The 18,388-nt window shown below is 44.4% G+C and overlaps 1 protein-coding gene across 1 annotated transcript in view; it reads right to left on the bottom strand.

Annotated features, from left to right (window-relative positions):
• Positions 1 to 18,388, bottom strand: part of PRKN (parkin RBR E3 ubiquitin protein ligase) — a 1,046,212-nt gene that overhangs the window by 20,958 nt on the left and 1,006,866 nt on the right. Inside the window, exon 9 of the mRNA XM_021693212.1 lies at positions 16,310 to 16,393. Coding sequence (XP_021548887.1) covers positions 16,310 to 16,393 — 84 coding nt within the window. The remainder of the gene's footprint in view (positions 1 to 16,309; positions 16,394 to 18,388) is intronic.

The following is an 18,388-nucleotide window of genomic DNA, read 5'->3' as shown; positions in this document are numbered from 1 at the left end:
TCATCATCATCACTACCTTCATCATCACCACCACCTTCATCATCATCATCACTATCTTCATCATCACCACCACCTTCATCATCATCATCTCTGGTTTATACAGATGGGAATATCAGATTATGCGAGTTTGTACAAACTAAAAAGACTGCTGAAAGTCTGGATTGGCCTTGACTCTCTTTTGAACGATACAGGTAAATCAAAGGGTCCTCAAGTGGTTTTAAAATTTGTGCCTAGGAGTCGCTGCTAATATATATCTAAGTTAGAACATCTGGAGAGACTGTTCACATGCATGTTGTCTTTCCTGCTTTAGGAAACTTACTTGTGACATCTGTTTAGACAACACTTGGAAAAGTAAATCCTAATTCTAAAAGTCAAGTTCAAAGCTATTTTCCAGAAAGGATGAGATTGCCATTAATCACTGAAAACATTGTTGGCTTAATTCAGATGTGAATATTTTCAGGCAAATGCCAGCTTTGAAATGTCACCTGTCTCATCGAAATTGAATGCCCAGATAATATCACTTGCCACGTAATTACTGACAACCCCCACCTCTGCAGAGGATAGCCTTCCCGACTTCCCCAGAGTCCCAGCGAAGTCTAACAGGTGTTCTAGTTGAAGGCCACTTCTTGTGAGCTGTCCGCCCCCTGCTGGTGAGTCAGAACACTGCCTTACCTTTCAGGAATAAAGGTGACAACAAAATTTGTTCTCACATTTTAAAAAGGATTACTGTGTCTTTTAGGGTAATATATACACGTTATTATTAATAATGTACAATTTCAAATTAGAAATAAATATATTAGAAGTCATTTCTGTATAGATATAGACGCAGAATATATGTATGTATTTAAGAACTCACTGGCGTACTAGTATGTAATAGAGTGTCCGGCTGAGGCATGTTATAGGCTACTAGGCTACACTCTCGCCACGAGTTCCAAACTTCACAGGCCACACTTTCAAATGAAATTTAGAAGATTTTTGATGATGACAATACCAGTGGCGATTTCTGCTAGGAGTGTGATGTGTACCACGCAGCTCTGTTGGATTAGATGTCCATAGTATGGCCCCGTGGGACCTTCAGGGCTTCACAGAGGGGAAGGAATGCAAAGAATGTCTATTAGCCTATTTTGAGATTGATGAAGAAATGGAACAACATAAATATTAAGAAGCAAGATTATTAATAGCTTTCATATATTGGACGTTTAAAAGTGCTTTGTGTTCAAGTATTATTACAAGTTGACAAATGGGGAATCATCTACACTTGATCAAGGAAGATAAGCTAGTTTGTATTTTTGATAATGAAGATCTCTAGTTCACGGCTTGCTTAGCGAAGTAATTAACTAAAATTTCAACGTAGACAGGATTTTGAATATGGAAGCACCACTGATGCGAAGAGGAAGCCAGAGCAGTGCACACAGCCTGTCCTCCGTGTCAACTGAGGCTATTCTGGGATGAAGCAGGCTATTATTTTTGCTGTAGCTGACACAGAAATCCATTCATTCCATAAGCAAATGTCGGGCACCTATGATGTGCCAGGCACTGTCCCAGGTCCTAGCGATGCATCAGCAAACAAAAGGGATGACAAACAATCAAACAACAAACCAAAACATCCCTGCCCTGTGGCGCTTACATCGGCAGAAGAGTGCTGCTCAGACCTGCACGTATCAGCATCACCTGGATGGCTCCTTGAAACGCAAATCGCTGTGCGTCCTCCCAACAGCGCCAGCCCAGCTTCTGAATCAGGTCTGGGGTGGGGCCCGAGGACAAGCTGTTTCAAGGGGGTCTGCCTAGTCTCCCCAGCCTGATGTGATCCTACAGAGAGTGTGTACACTGGGATGGGGATGGATGAGGACAGAACTGCCTCATCCTGCTCACTGATTTGTCAGGTTCCGAGCTAGGCATTGTGCGTGCATCATTTCAATAAAGCCTCCTGATTTTTACAATATCACATTACAGGCGAGCAAAGCATAGCTTTGCAAGGTTAGTAATGACCACAACTAATGTATCTGTCAATATTCTCCAGGGAGACTGAACCAACAGGATATATATATGCATGTGTAAAATATACAGATTCATTTTAAGGAACTGGCTCATGGGATTGTTTGAGCTGGCCAGTTCAGTATTTGTAGGGCAGGCTGGCAGAGTTCCTGTTAACAGTCTTCAGGCAGATTTCCTTCTTCTCTGGAAAACCTCCATCTTTGCTCTTACGGCCCTCAACTGATTGGACGAGGCCCACCCACATTATGGGTATCTGCTTTACTTAAAGAAATAAATAAACACCCAGAAGTGTAGTGTTGGTGAAATCTAAAAATGCGTTCACAGCAACAACTAGACTAGTGTTTGCCAGACCAGTTGGGCTCTGCTGCCTAGCCCAGGGTTACAGAAAGTAACTGTTACGGCTTGCCGTGGCTGAAACTCATTTTCAAGACCAAATCTGTTTGACTTCAAAACCATTCTGCCTTGCCTTGGATTCCTCACAGAACAAGGCTGGACAGACGAGAGATGCACAAGTGGTTCTTGCTGAGAGAAATGAAATGAAAATTTGGAAAACAGCAGTGAGCAATTTAAATGTGCTATCCTTTTGTGCTTGCGTTGGGCAAGGGCTTCATTTGATTGGAGGTAATCAGATAGAGCAGATGAACCATTTTTCCCCACAAACGGTCAACGAGCCCTCCTGCAGATGACAATATATATCCCCCCACATTGTTAATCTATCAACGAGTGAAGGATTTATAGCAGCCAGTAGTCAGCTCTTAGTTTTTCACATCTGCACTTCCCTCAGAAATGCCGCTCCTGTGAAAACAGTCCTTTGATTCTCCTGTCCCTGTGGTCCGTCCAAAGGGGCAAATGCTCCCCCACCACCCCCTCGTCATTTCCTTTTGGCCACAGGTTCTTGCAAAATCTTTTCCCTTAAGGATTTAGCGCCATCTGGTGAATGAGGGGGTGCTCTGCAGCCATGTCCCCTCTTCCTGCTGAAGAGGAAATGAGGCTTGCCAGGGAATGTTCTCCTTGGGAGGAGAAGAAACAGTCTCTGGTGTGGGGTGTGTATGTGGGGTGTGTGAGGGGTGTGGGGGTGTGAGGGTGGCATGTGGTGTATGTGTATGTGGGGTGTGTGGTGTGGGGGGGAGAGAGGGGGGTGCATGGTGTGTATGTGGGGGGTATGTGTGAGGTTCTGTCTGTTACACAGGATATAGACTAGCAAATTAGGGTGAGGGGTCTACATCTGGCCCTTTTCTAGCAGGCTGGTCGGGATTCCTAATCCCCCTCTGGATCCAGAAGCCATAGAGGGGAGCCCGCCCTCCACCCCCTGGGCAGGTGTTCCAGAGCCGGACCGCTGAGGATGGGGGGACTCTGGGAAGGTGTCTGGGAGGAGGGCTGAGCTCTGGCTGGAGCTGAGGTAAGAGAGCTCAGGTAGCCTGGCGGATTGTGTCCCCCAGTGTGAACACCAGGCTGGGGAGGCTTCTAGAGAGAGGGGAGAAGCCCCATGGGAGAGGCTGAGCCCCAGGAAGTGCTCAGCCGGGGCTCAGTGCGGGCTCTTCCTAGAGTGACGGGTCCAGAAAAAAAGGAAGCAGTCTGAAGGACAGGAAGGTCCCTGGAGAGACAGAGACCTGGTCTGTGTGCTAAGGGTCTGTCTCTGAGGTCCAGCCCGTGTGTCCGCGTGCGTGTGCATGTGTGTGTGTGTACGTGGGTGCATGCATGCCTTCCTTTGCCCTAGGGTGTTGTCTTTTCATTTTCTCTCTCTGTAATGCCTCACATTTTTAGCATTCAACCTTAAAAATACCCAAAGCCCAGGTTTTACCGTTTTGTAGTACTTTACAACTTATAAAATGATTCACACACATTCTCATTTTATTATTTATAGCTCAGTAGATCTTACTGGCCCCATGCGGCAGGTGAGGAACAAGGCTGTTAGAATTTGAGTGACTTGCCTGGAAGTGGGGAAAATCAGAACCAGTTGTTGTGAGGACCAGCCCCGCTCCCCCAGAGCCCACCTCTCATGGGCTACAGAGGGCTTGGCGGGTCTGGGCACTCACTCGGCTCCTGTGTCCTGAGCCACGCGCTGGGAGGCATCTGCACGGATGCATCACTGTCCCTGGCATCCGCGCCCCCACCAGGCTGCGTCCAGACCCGAGGGCTTCAGGGAGGTGGTGACCAATAAAGCTGTTTTCCTTAAGCCAACGAGTGATTCCGGAACTACACTCCTAAATAACCGGGACCTGCAGCTCTGGGAGAATAAAGTACACCTGGCTCCCAGTTCTGGGGCAGCGCTTGTGCGGAACACAGAAAATGGCTGAGAGATAACGGGGATGAGATACGAAGGCAAAACAGATCCAGGAATCCAGGCTCTCCTGAGTGTCCTTGTCTCATTCTCCTCCCCAGGGAGGCACCCCTCCCGGCCTCTGGCTGAACACCCGAGGAGGCTGGGGTAGGGACCATGGCTGAGGGGTAAGCGACTGGACACTACATCCTCGGCTCCAACCTAGGCGTCCCCTCCCAGGTGCTCTATGCATCCACCCCTTCACGCCCTGAACACCTGCTCTCAGACGTCCAAAGTGAGCTGTCTCTCCCTGCACACTCTGCTTTTGCTCCAGTGTTTCCTCCTCCAGGGAGGGCACCATCATCCACCCAAGTTAGAAATCCGAGCACCGACCTGAACTTCTGTTTCTCTCATCCTGTCTTCTAGCTCACTGACAAGGTCTGCAGACCAGACCTCCAACCCCACCTCTCGGTATTCCTGGCTGCCCTCACCAGTGCACCAGCCATCTCTCTAGTCTTGGATCTGGTGGTGGACCCTCTGCCACATCTGGCCTCACATCAGCTGCTGTGAATTTTGGTGCTGCTGGTTCTTCACTGAGACGCTACCCGCGCCTTTCCCTCGAAGAGCATTCGTGGATATGGGGACAGGCCACATGCAGTGACATGGATGCATGCTGAAGGCCAGCCTCCGGCCCCCTGCCTTGAGGCAGACAACTCTCAAGAGCCACCTGACTTCCCAGCCCCACCCCATCTTCTGTTCAGCTCATCGGTGTCACCTCCTCCCGCTGCTCAATCCTGCCTCCTCTTCCTCCCACAGTGCTGCTCCTGACAGTGTTCCCCAAGACCCTCTTGTGTGCAAGTCTCAGAGGCTGTCTCCCTGGGAAACTGACCTATGACAGCTGGTAGCAGGAGTGGTCCTAGGACACAAACTCTAAAATGGGGGGTGCAAGTAGAGACCCACCAGCTGGTGGCCACAAAGGAGGCTGTTATTGGTGGCCGATGAGCACTGGCAGCCTTGAGGGGGTCCGGGGCTGCAGAGCGCCGTGCAGAAGGTCAGGCTGCCATGCGAGCATCCTGTCTCTGGCCATGCACCCATGGTATTCAAGCTGTCTGTGCTGGGAAAAGACCACATGGAGTCTACTGCAAGCCAGAAGAGAATCACAATGATGGTATCTAGGGCTCTGCAGCTGAGAGTTATGCACACCAGTTGGAATAAAGCTCCTGGTGTGCTCTGGAGCCCTGTGCGGCTGGAGCGTCTAAGCAGCAATGCTTTTGATAGCAAATGGTCACGTTCAGTAGTCGGGGCTTTAGTACGGCACACAACCCTTGGGGTTGGACCACTGGGGTGACAGGGATGCAAAAGCCTGGCCCCTGTGATGGAGAGCAACTCTGAAGGACCGTTCCTGCTCCAGAGCACTTTGTAGGACTGTTGTAGCTGCACCACTGTTCAACCCCCTCTGCCCAACCCGGCTCCCTTCGCTCTGCACAGTGCTCCCCCAGAGCACCCTCCAGTACACCTGCTCTCAAACCTCTAGTCGCAGGGTCTGCTTCCTGAAAACTATTACAGTTCCCTACTGTTTCTCCTACCGCAGCTAGTGATTTATCTTTCTTTCTTTCTTTTTTTTTTTTTTAAGATTTATTGATTTATTTTTAGAGGGAGAGAGAGGGGGAGAGCATGAGCGGGGGGCAGGACATAGGGAGAGGGAGAGCGAGAATCCCAAGCAGACTCCCTGCTGAGTGCGGAGCCCGATCCCACAACCCTGAGATCATGACCTTAGCGGAAACCAAGAGTCATATACTAGCCCCGCTAGCGATCTTTCAAAAACACCCATCTGACAATGTCGATCTTCTTCGAATCCTTCAATACCTTCCCAGTGCCCTTAATTCCAATGTTCTTAACATGACTCATATAACCCTTTATTTGCTACCCTCTGCCTATTTCTCCAGCTCGGTCTATTGGTACTGCTGCCAACACCTTATGCCGTGATCATACTGAGCTGCTCTCAATTCTCTGAACATGCCCTTCTCCTTCATCTCTAGAACTTTGTGTACTGCATCTCTGCCTAGAGCATCTTTAAGTCCTGTCCTTGTCTGGATAGCTCATCTTCTCAGTCTCAGGCTTCATTTCTTCCTGTGACCAATTCCTTGAACGTCTTAGAAAACTAGATGTCATAGCATCCTCAACTTCCCTGATTGTGCCTCTCAGCATATAGTATTTTGATTATTTATTTATTTGTTTTTCTATGTCACTAGATTATAAACCTCATGAGATCAAAGGCTGGGTCTGTCTTGTTTAATGTTATATCCAAAATACCTGTAGTCTTTTTTTTTTTTAATGGATCAGTTATTTAGTTAGGTTCTTTGTAAGAAATTTAGACTTAATGGTACAGAGTAGATGCTTTGTAAGTATTTACTGGATATCTCTTTTTTTCTTCTTTTTATTGATTATAAGAAATTAAGACTTAGTCAAAATCAGATTCAAAGTCATGTAACAAAAGGTTTAACACAGTGACTGGAGACAAAATTTTACCTATAGATACCTATAGATACCACCTCGGATCTGGTGGTGGACCCTCTGCCACATCTCGCCCCACATCAGCTGCTGGGAATTTTGGTGCTGCTGGGAATTTTGTTGCTGCTGGTGCTGCTGAGATGTATTTAAATAAGATGTATTTAAATTTTTATGCAGTTAGCTCTCAACACTTAAAATAAGGATATTTAACATAAACACATGAATTTCAAGCTACTAAAAAATAAAATAAATCAGTTTGGAAGATCTGGTAACATGCTCCCCCATTTTTACTTAGCAAAATTGACTGGAGCTATGTCTTTCCAGGTTTGCTCAGACCCCCACAGGCTATGTACAATTGTGTTTGCAGGCAATTGTTTTAATGTGCTTTTCTGTTGCTGGAAAATTAGAAGAAAATGAAATGTATCTTCATCCTTATCAAAACATAGGAAACTCCATGAATCTGCTCATGGACACTACTTCACTCATGGACACTAATCGTCTGGTCCCTGTCGGCATTTGAGTGCCACGGTGGTACAGTATTTCACTAGCCAACAATAACATACACATATCCCCTTTCCAAAATGCAGAGTGACACCACTTAGGAAGATGGATTGTCAACTCTATGACCCTGGGTGGTCACTCTCTCTCCTTATACCTTGTCTATAATCCAAGTCTATGGCATAATGTTGTGAAGAGCTCAAAATGAGAAGGTGTATTTGAAAGTGCTTTGTAAACAAGTACTATACAAACATACATTATTATTTTTCTCCCAGGCAAAATGAGGTTTATTCTTCTAATTTAGGAGGCAGACGGAGGGAACAGTGGGTTATTGTGGGCAAACTTATTTTCTCTTATGATTCAAAAGATGGCTAAGGCAAAAGTCAGCCCTGAAGTCACTGCCCATCCGTTTAAAATTTTTTAAACTATTTATTTTTTTATTATGTAAAACAAACTATAGTGAACATTTTAGAGTTACCATTTTTTTCTGCTTTCACCCAATTATGAAAGCAAGTAGCTAGATTTTTTGCCTTTGAAGAGACATGACTCTTTGAGCTTTTGCTATGAAAGATATTTTCCATCTGAAAATTTATCCACATCGTGGTTCTAACTTCAGCTTTACTGAGGTATGATAGACATATAAAATTGTAAGGTATTTAAAGTGTACAACATGACAATGTGATGTGTCATACACTGTGCAATCATTCCCTCCACTGAGTTAGTTCATCCACCACCCTCACATATTACTGTGTGTGTATGTGAGAACATTTCAGTTCTACTCTCTTAGTAAGTTTTAATTATACAACACAGTTATTCATTATAGTCACCAGGTTATACATGTGATCATTGGAACTTACTCATCTTACAGCTGAAAGTTTGTACCCTTTTACCAACCTCTCCCTATTTTTGCCATCCCCTACCCCCTGGCAACCACTTTTCTACTCCCTGTTTCTATGAGTTTGACTTTTTTTTTTTTTATTCCAAATATACGTGATACCATGCAGGATTCGTCTTTGTCTGGCTTATAATGCCTTCCAGTTTCATTCATGTTGTTGCAAATGACATAATTTCCTTCTTTTTAAAAGACTGAATAATATACCACATTTTCTTTAACCTTTCATCTGTTGATAGATACTTAGGTTGTTTCTGTACCTTGGGTATTGTGAATAATGCTGCTATGAACATGGGAATGCAAATATCTCCTTGAGATGATTTTCTTTCCTTTGAATATATACTCAGAAGTGAAAATGCTGGATCATACAGTATTTCTAATTTTAATTGCTTGGGAACCCTCCATTCTGTTTTTCATAGTTCCTTTCTCCACACCCTTGCTAGCATTTGTTATCTCTTGTCTTTTTGATACTTTGTGGTTTTGATTTGCATTTCCCTGATGTTTAATGATGTTGAACAGCTTTTCATGTACCTGTTGGCCATTTGTAAGTCTGATTTTTGCATATAGATTTTATATCCTGCAACTTTACTGAAGTCGTTTATTAGTTCTAACAGGTTTTTGGTGCAATCTTTTGGGTTTTCTGTATATAATATCATGCCATCTGCAAATAGAGATGCTACTTCTTCCTTTCTTATTTGGATGACTTTTACTTATTTTTCTTGGTTAACTGCTCTGGATGGGACTTCCAGTACTATGTGGAATAAAAGTTATGGACATCCTTGTCATGTTCCTGATCTTAAGAGGAAAAACTTTCTTTTCACCATTGAGTATGATGTTAGCTATGAGCTTGTCATATATGGCCTTTATTATGTTGAGGTACATTCCCTCTATACATAATTCGTTGTGCGTTTTTATCAGGAATGGATGCTAAGTTTTGTCAAATGCTTTTTCTGCATCTAATGAGATGTTCATATGATTTTTATCCTTCATTTTGTTAATGCATCATGTTGATTTTTAACATTTTGTTAATATATCATATTGACTGGTGGATGTTGAACCATACTTGCATTCCTGGAATAAACCGCACTTGATCATGGTGTATGATCCTTTTAATGTATTGTGGAATTGAATTTGCTAATATTTTGTTGAGGATTTATGGATCTATGTTCATCATGGATATTGGCCAGTAATTTTCTTTTCTTGTAATGTCCCTGTCTGGATTTGGCATTAGGGTAATGCTGACCTTGTAAAATGAGTTTGGAAGTATTCCCTTTCTATTTTTTGGAAGTCTTTGAGAGAAATTGGTGGTAATTCTTTACATTTTTGCTGGAAGTCACCAGTGAAGGCATCTGATCCTGGACTTTTGTTTGTTGGGAGTTTTTTTTTTTTAAGATTTTAATTATTTATTTGAGAGAGAGAGGGAGCAACCATGAGTCGGGGGCAGACACAGAGGGAGAGGGAGAAGCAGACTCCCCAGTGAGCAGGGAGCCCGATGAAGGGCTTAATCCTAGGACCCTGAGATCATGATCTGAGCTAAAGGCAGATGCTTAACGGACTGAGCCATCCAGGAGCCCCTGTTGGGAGGTTTTCGATTACTGATTCAATCTTCTTACTGGTAATTGGTTGGTCCAGCTTTTCAATTTCTTCATGATTCAATCTTGGTAGGTTGTAGGTTTTTTCTTCACTTCTTCTGTGTTGTCCAAATTTGTTGGTGTATAATTGTTCATAGTAGTTTCAGGATCTTTTGTATTCCTGTGGTATCAGTTGTTTTGTCTCCTTTCATTTCTGATTTTATTTATTTGAGACTTTCTTTCTTGGTAAGTCTTAGTAAAGGTTTGCCAATTTAGTTTATCTTTAAAAAAAACCCAGCTTTTAGTTTTATTGTTGCTTACCATTATCTTTTTGGTCTCCATGTCATTTATTTCTGCTCTGATCTTTGTTATTTCCTTTCCTCTACTCACGTTGGGCTTAGTTTGTTCTTAATTTTGTAGCTCCTTGATGTGTCCAGTTACATTGTTTATTTGAGATTTTTGTTGTTGTTTCTTGATGTAGGCATTTCATTTCAGTTTTGAAGAACTCCCTTTAACATTTTTTCTAAGGCCAGTCTAGTGGTCATGAACTTCATCAGCTTTTGTTTTTCTGGAAAACCATCTCTCCTTCAATCCTAAAGGACAACTTTGCTGTGTAGAGAATTCTTGGTTGGCAGTTTTTTTCTTTCAGTACTTTGAATATATCACCTCACTCCCTTCTGGCTGGCAAAGTTTCTGCTGAAAAATCTGCTAACAGTCCTCTGGGAATTCCCTTGTACAAAACAAGTTGCGTTTCTCTTGCTGCTTTTAGGATTCTCTTCTTGTCTTTAACTTTTGACAATTCATAATGTGTCTTGATGTGGATCTCTTTAGATCTTATTTAGTACATTTTGAACTTCCTAGATCTGGATATCTGTTTCTTTTACTAGGTTAGGGAAGTTTTCAGCCATTATTTCTTTGAATAAGCTTTCTGACTCTTTCTCTCTTCTTGCAGGATTCCAATAATCTGGTTATTGGTCTCCTTGATAATGTCCCATAAGTCCTTCATGCTATCTTCATTTTTAAAATCCTTCTTTTCTTATTTTTAAAGATTTTATTTATTTATTTGACACAGACAGAGAGAAAGCTCATAAGCAGGGGGAGAGGCAGAGGGAGAGGGAGATGCGGGCTCCCCACTGAGCAGGGAGCCCCATGTGGGGCTTGATCCCAGGACCTTGAGATCATGTCCTGAGCCAAAGGCAGATGCTTAACCAACTGAGCCACCCAGGTGCCCCTAAAATTCTTTTTCTCTTTTTGCTGCCCTGGTTGGATGAGTTCCACTGGCCTGTCTTTGAACTCGTTGATCCTTTCTTCTACTTCATCTAGCCTGCTGTTGAACAAGCTCCTTCCAAGGAGATACTGGCAACTTGCTTCTTTTATTAGAATAGGCTGAAGGGAGGTGGGAAAGGTATCTGCTGGCTTCCCTTGTCTCTGGGCAAGATTGCAGCTAGCCCTCAGATGCCTGTTAAATTGGAAGCCTTGTTCTAAGTTGGCAGCTTTTAAAGTATTTCGATAAACCCCTTTCAGGGAAAGATGGGAGACAGTGTTTTTTGCCTGGTTCCTCTATGCTGAGCCCTGGGTGGGGATAGCCGGTTAAGAATTGTTTCTTTGTTTGCTACAGTTCTGTGGGACTCATGAATGGAAGCCTCTTTGACTATCAGGGCGAGGGATCAGAGACCCGTCCCTTGGGTAAGAGCCATAGAAGTTGGGGTGCAGACTTGTGCACAAGCTCCTTCCAGGAGGACACTGGCAACTTGTGGTGGATTAGAGGGAGAAGGTGAGAGAGGCATCCTCGTGTTTCCTTGGTCTTTGGGGAGGATCACAGCCAACCCCTAGTGCCTGCTAAATTAGAAGTCTGGCCTGGAGGCAGCAGCTTTCAAAGTATGCAGGTAAACCTCCTTCATGGAAAGACTGGAAGATGGGAGGTTTTGCCTGCTCCCTCTGTGCTGAGTCCTGTGGGGATAGATGTGGTGATTGCGGTGTGCCCCATAGGAATTGCTTCTGTGTTTGCTATAGTCCTGTGGGTCTCATAGTCATAAGCTTTATTGGTTTTCAGAGTTAGGTGTTTGGCACCCAGTCTTTACAGTTGGGGTGCTAGATGTAGGGTCCAAAGCCTTCGCCCTTCTGGGAGAAGCTGTGAGTTGGGGGTTCCATCCTGATTGTATGGCACAGTGCCAGGAGTAGGGTTTATGGCAAGAGTGTGTCTCAGCCTTTCCTACCCATTTTGATGTGGGTATTTTCTTATTCATCTGATATGTAGGAGTCACTCAGCTAGTTTTTGGATCTCTATCAGAGGGCACTGCCCCATGTGTAGCTGTAGGTTTGGTGCATCTGTGAGGGCAGGGAGCTCAGGAGCCTCCTATGTCACCATCTTGGATGACTCCTCTCCACCATTCTTGTAGAATGCTTTCCCGGCTTCATGGTGAGAAGGGAGGTTTGGGGATGAAGGAAAGAGTTGTCATTCTTTCAAACAGCACTTAATGAGTACCTACTATATCCTAGGCATCCTGGGCACTAGAGGTTATAAGGACAAAATAGGTACAAACCTTGCACCAACAAAGCTCTGAATTTTAGTGAAGAGACAGGGAAACAATACTTCAGTGTGATGAATGTATAACAGAAGCATTTACAGTTGTCTGAGAGCTTCAAGGAGGTAGTGGGGTGGGCAGATGGCTTCATGCAGGTGACATATGATCTGGGTCTTGAAGGTTGAGTAGGAGCTTGGCAGGCAGGGATGGGTACGCTCCCTTTAGACACTATAGATTTGTTACTCAGTGAGAGCAGTCACTGTTCCCAAACTACTTTGATCAGCTACTGCCACTGAAAATGATTTCCTTTGTGGCTTTGGACAATGCCATTAAAAATCCAGAAGTCTCAGTTTTCCTTCCAGTTGAATAGGGAGAATAACATCTACTCCTTGGAACCACTGGGAAAATTAATCAATTTATGTGGTTTGCAAGATCAAGTGTTTACTTATTAGAAAGCCTCCAGAGGGGATATATGGAAGGAGACAGAACATGGGGAGGAGAACAAGCAGGCAAGAACAAGGGGAAGCAAATAGGACTGGACTCTCATTAGCCTATGATGGATTGATCTTCTGTCACCTATTTCCCAAACTCCCAGCAGTTTCAACCTAAAGCTTGCTCAATATTTTAAAATCAATTTAAAACCAATTTTTGAGTTTGCTTTTTTTAAAGAAAAATATTGCATTAATCAAAAAATGCATTAAGTTTAGGGTCAAGCAGCCTAACTGATGAAAAAAAGCCTGACTGGGCCCCAGGAGACATGGGCTTGCTTGGCTGGATAATGTAATATCAAAGACTAGAAACCACTCAGCTTTCAAGGGAGAACAGTGGAGAGCAGGCATAAATACTGAAAGGAGAAACTTTACAGGTGAATTGAATTGAAAGGAAATGTGAAGAGGGTTAATGAGGGTACTTTGTTAGTACAAACAAAATCCAGACACGAGGCTGCATCCAAAGCCTTCAGTTCCAAGAGGGGGCCTGCAATTAGATTTTATTGTGAGATGTGTAGAGAGTCCTCCTTTCAAAGATTTCGTATCAGTGGAATTGCAGAGGTCATCTGCTTTTTGAGAGAAATAGAGGGAACAGACAACAAATTGGTCCTACTAAAATAAAAGTCCTTTCTCTTACTGAATGGAATTGGTCTTTTAGTTTGATGAAATAGGACAGGACTTTCCATGTCCAAGAGTAGCTATGATTGAAATCAGGAGGCTTTGGAGACTTGGTAAATCAGATCATAGAGAATTCACTGGTTATTCTGTATTCTTTACCCTCCTCTGGCCTGCACCTGGAAGGCTGACTCCCCCAGGCTGTGTTGCTAGGACCCCTCGAGGTTGGCTTTTGGTTGGATGTGGAGACATCAGCAAGAGACCGGAGGGTGGGAGAGGGAAGTGGAGATGTCCATCTTCATTCCCTTCCTGCTTGGGGCCCACTTCTGGCAATGCTGGACCCTCTGTGGTTATACTGGCTGTCAAGAGGCCCCACTTCCATGGCTCCAGCCCCCAGGGTTATTCCCTGTGTGACACCATTTCCTTCTTTTGTCCCTTCAGGCCTCGGGCGGTCATGGCTCCCCACTGACGGTGCCCTTGGAGGCCCTCCATGTTGTTTGGGTTCTTGGCGACTCTTCCCCACCGCTGTGGGTCATCCGTGACCTTTTAATTAAAATCTCTTCATGTGCACATTTGAGTTGGATTCTTTTTCCTGTAGGACCCTAATAAATCAGAGATGTAGGGGAAAAGGGCAGCAAAACCCCAAGAAGTTGCCTTCTGTTCTCAGGCAACAGTGGATAGACAGACTCTTCCAGCTCGGTTGGTCAATTTGTTTTGTTTCATACCCATAAGAGGGGTATGAGGTTGGTCCAGCAGCTTGAGCAAGGAAGGAAGGACCCTCGTTTCAGGGAGGTCTTATTGAGGGCCACCTCTTCCTGAATTCTTTCTGGGATAACTGTCCTGAATTAACTATTCTTTTTCTGAATTCCTATCATACTGATTGTTTGTGCAGCCCTTGTGGCATCTAATAAAGTAGTATAAAGTCTGTGAGAGCAGGTACTTTATCCCCAGAGCCTAGAACAAAGCCTAATGGATTATAGGTGTTTAACACGTATTTGATGCATGAATGAAATAATGTCTTTTTCTTTATAGATGTAACGATCGCTCAACAAACATCTATTAAATATCTGTGCACCAGATAAGATATTTGCCTCTGTATCTTTGTCCATGCAGTATTTTCTGCTGGGATGTTCTTTATCATCCTTAACCCACTGTCCTTTTGACAAACTCTGATCTACCTTCCATGACTTTTCTGGGGAAGCATTATACAAAGCTATAGATTTCCTAAACTTCGTTTTAGCATATCAATATTGTTATATATTTTCCTTTAAGTCTCCCCTATGACTCCTTTATGTGACTCTGAAGAAAAATATATTTATCTGCAGGGGCGCTTGGGTGGTGCAGTGGGTTAAGTGTTTGACTCCTGATTTGGCTCAGGTCACGATCTCATGGTCATCGGATCGAACCCTATGTCAGGCTCTGTGCTCAGTGAGGAGTCTGCTTGAGATTCTCTCTCTTCCTCTGCCCCTGGCCCTGCTCACTCTTTCCCTAAAATAAATAAATAAATCTTAAAAAAAAATACTTACCTGCAGTTTTCCAGCAGAATGTCTGGTGGATACAAATACCTGATTTACTGTTCGCTAATTGGTAGTCTTTGCAGACACAGGCCCCTGGGTCCTGGTCATCTATGCTTAAGGCCAGCTCTAACTTTCTTTCTCCCACTTCCCTGAGTTGAACATTAAGGTTTGAATGGCTTTAAAAAATTCTGGGGGGTTACCTCAATCTTTAACACCATGGTTGGTTAGTTCTTTTTGAATGGAAGCCTTTGTCCATGTTTGTGGTCATAAGAGCATATGGATGTAAGTTGCTAGACCAACTCCATTTCTTGGCGTCTTGGTCTAGTCTAGCTCTTCTGGGCTACAGTGGTGCTGAGGCAGGGGTGTCTCAGGGATAATCTTCCTGACATCAGTATGCAGTGAGCTTGTATTTGAACGCCCCTGGGCTAAAATAAAATCACCAGAAAGAGTATTTGCTGCCTCTCTTGCAGAAATGGCAATTCAGACCTGTCTCCCAATATGCTCCTGGCCAACATTTTAGAAGCCGATGAGAAGACCTGAATTCACTAGTTATGTTTATGTGGTTATGTTAACATTAGTAAATAAGCCCACAGAATACCTTACAAAGATATACTTCTTTACGCTCTTCTTTCAGAACATTCAGATATTTTAAATTCTGTACTGTAAAATTAAAATGTTCTGAAATTTCTATGTCTATTTATGAGGTTCCTGTCAATAAAGTAACTAAAAGATTTATCTGGTAGATTTGATGTTTAAAACCTTGTTAACATCTCTATCAGTAGAAAAATAGTGAGCAAATTCATCAACTGTGCTGAAATTTTTATTCCTTTCCTCTAAGGTTTGGCTGATCATAATTAATAAATAAAAGAAAATGTATTTGCATTTCCCTAAGCTTGATATAGTACATTGGAGATTAAGGCTCAGTAAACACGTTCTTTACCTAATCAAGACTGAAATACAATTTAGCATACTTCATGATACTGCTTAGAAACAGTAATATCCTTGCATCATATAATACTTCTACGCACATCATTCCTGGAGATAGCTTCACCACTGATTTTAAACAAGGCACTTCTGAAAAAACTATAAATGTGGGGTTAATATTGATTGCTCTGATCCAGAAATTGTTAAATTGTTTTCTCTCCCCTCTAAAGACTCCTCTGATCATGCTATGTTCCTTTCCCCTATTCCATATACCCCTGGGGCATATCCCAATGGCCATCTACAGCCCTACCCTGAGGAGGTGGGTGGTTCTGGGAGGATCGTGAGGGTGGGATAGCCAGAGTCCCATTCCCCGTGGCTATAGGCTACTAGTCTGGTTTTGGGTTTTTGGTTTTGTTTTTTTTTAGATTGGAACCCTCTTGACCTTCAGGAAAAAGCTTCTGTCTCTCACCCATATCCCGAGCCCTATTTTGTAAAAGGAGGAGGGCACTCTACCTGAGTAACTGCTCCTGAGGCTTCAAATAGGGTGCCGCATTCACCTTCATGGTACGCTTCCTTACAGTCCCGGCAGAAGACGAACTGCAGAAGAACACACACGTGTTAGGGATGGGTTTGTTGGCTGCATTTGGACCTAACATGTTTTTCCTTTTCCACGCTCGCTACAGTCATTCCTCTGACTTGTGTGATGGCTTCTGTGCCAAATTACTTTTTGCAAAGAGAAATAAAGTTATATTTTGATGGTATTGTTCCCTCTTTACTAAATAATGTTCCAAGCCCTATAGCAGGGTTTCAAAGATGCACGAGTCTTATTTCCTATCTTTATGATGTTTCCAGTCTGGCAGAAGAGAAAATATGTAAACAAATACCTGTCGTTGAGTGGTACTAGTGTTAGGATATGAGGAAATCAACTTTATTCAAGAATTTCACATCCAAGATCTGCTTCCATACACAGAGGATTTATAAGTTCATGTTAGTAGACTTAGTTTTGCATTGAAAGCCTATTACGGGAAGAAGAAATAAATTGTGTCCCCTGCGAATTCATATGGTGAAATTTGACCCCCAGTACCTCAGGACGTGATTGCATTTGGAAATAGGGTCTTGGAAGAGGTAAGTATGGTAAAATGAAGTCATGAGAGTCGGCCCCAATCCTGCGTGACTGGTGTCTTTATAAAGAGGAGATTAGGACACAGACACACGTGGACACAGCAAGAAGGCGGCCATCTGCAAGTCAGGAGAGAGGCTTCAGTGGACCCAACCCTGCTGACACCTTGTTCCTGGGCTTTTAGCTTGTGGGAGTGTGAGAAAATAACTGTTGTTGTTGGAGCCCCCCAGTCTGTGGTCCTTTGTTATGGCAGGCATGGGTAGCTGATACACGGCCTGGAGCGGATCTGCTCCCCTGGGGATGGTGCCCCTTTCATCATTCACACACCACAGAATGGGAGAGACCTGGCGAGCAACTCACTGCTCTCCACCCTCCACCTTCAGGGAAGGAAGCCACAAAGTGAGTGCTGGAAAAAGAAGCTGTCCTCCCACCGTCGGGAATCTGGAGGCCCCTCTCGAATGACCCCATGGCCACCAGACATGCTCCAGAGGGTGGCTAAGGGTGTGGGCCCTGCAGTCGGACACATGGGATTGAAGTCATCAATCCGTCACCTGCCCACCGACACCCCTCGGGAAGCCTGTGCCTCAGCTCTGTGCCCTTTGAGAAGCCGGGGTAACAACAATAACCATCTCGTCGGATCCGTGTACACGGCGGGTGAGCTAGTCCACGTCCGCTGACACACGACACGTTCTGAACATCAAGCAGATAACAGCCAGGGGCTGTTTCCTCCCCTCCCCTCCCGTTTCCCAGCTGAGGAAGGAGTTGCTTTACCAGAAAACAGGCTCCCTTCCAGGAACATTCTCTAACTCCCTGGGGAGAAACAGGTCTCACAGTAGAAACTGTATTCGGAGAAGATGCTCTGGCAGAGGAGAGCATGATCAGGGAGTATGGAGTGTGGGCAGCGGGTGGTTTTCTATCACTGGCCCAGAACGAGCTGGTACTCTTCCCATGGAGAGGCAGGTTCAGGTCTCTTCTGCTTAAATATGCATGCGTTCGCTACTTGGCCAATAGCCCGCAGCGGAGGTGATGGCATGCCGCGTTCTGGGCCCAGGCCTGAGGAAACGGGCAGCCTCCGTGCTGCCAGTGTTCCCGAGAGGCTGGTGTGCAGAGGAACCCAAGCTGCGGGCCGGCAGGCAGCCGGCACCAATCTGCCCGCCGGGCGTCTGAGCCGTATTTCCAGGGGCTCTTCCAGTCCCTGGATGAGTTGCCCCAGCTGATCCCAGGTGGAACAGAGACAAGCTGTCTTTATAGGACCCTGCCCCAATTACGGCCTTGTCGGAAAAAAAAAGAGAATAAGGCAAAACAGGAACAAGGCTGTTGTTGTTTTAAATCACTAAGTTTTGGGGTGTTTTTTACACAGCCATCGATAATGGATGGAGTAATGGCAGTGAGAATCCGGAAGACTCAGAAAAGTTGCAGAGGCTTGAAGTTCTCAAATGAATATTCTATAGCACAAGCCAGTTTTGCTTCAG

Source organism: Neomonachus schauinslandi, chromosome 8 (genome assembly GCF_002201575.2).
Source record: "Neomonachus schauinslandi chromosome 8, ASM220157v2, whole genome shotgun sequence".
Lineage (NCBI taxonomy): Eukaryota > Metazoa > Chordata > Mammalia > Carnivora > Phocidae > Neomonachus > Neomonachus schauinslandi.
Note: the sequence above shows the minus strand (reverse complement) of the source record. Positions and strands in the feature narration are given on the sequence as shown.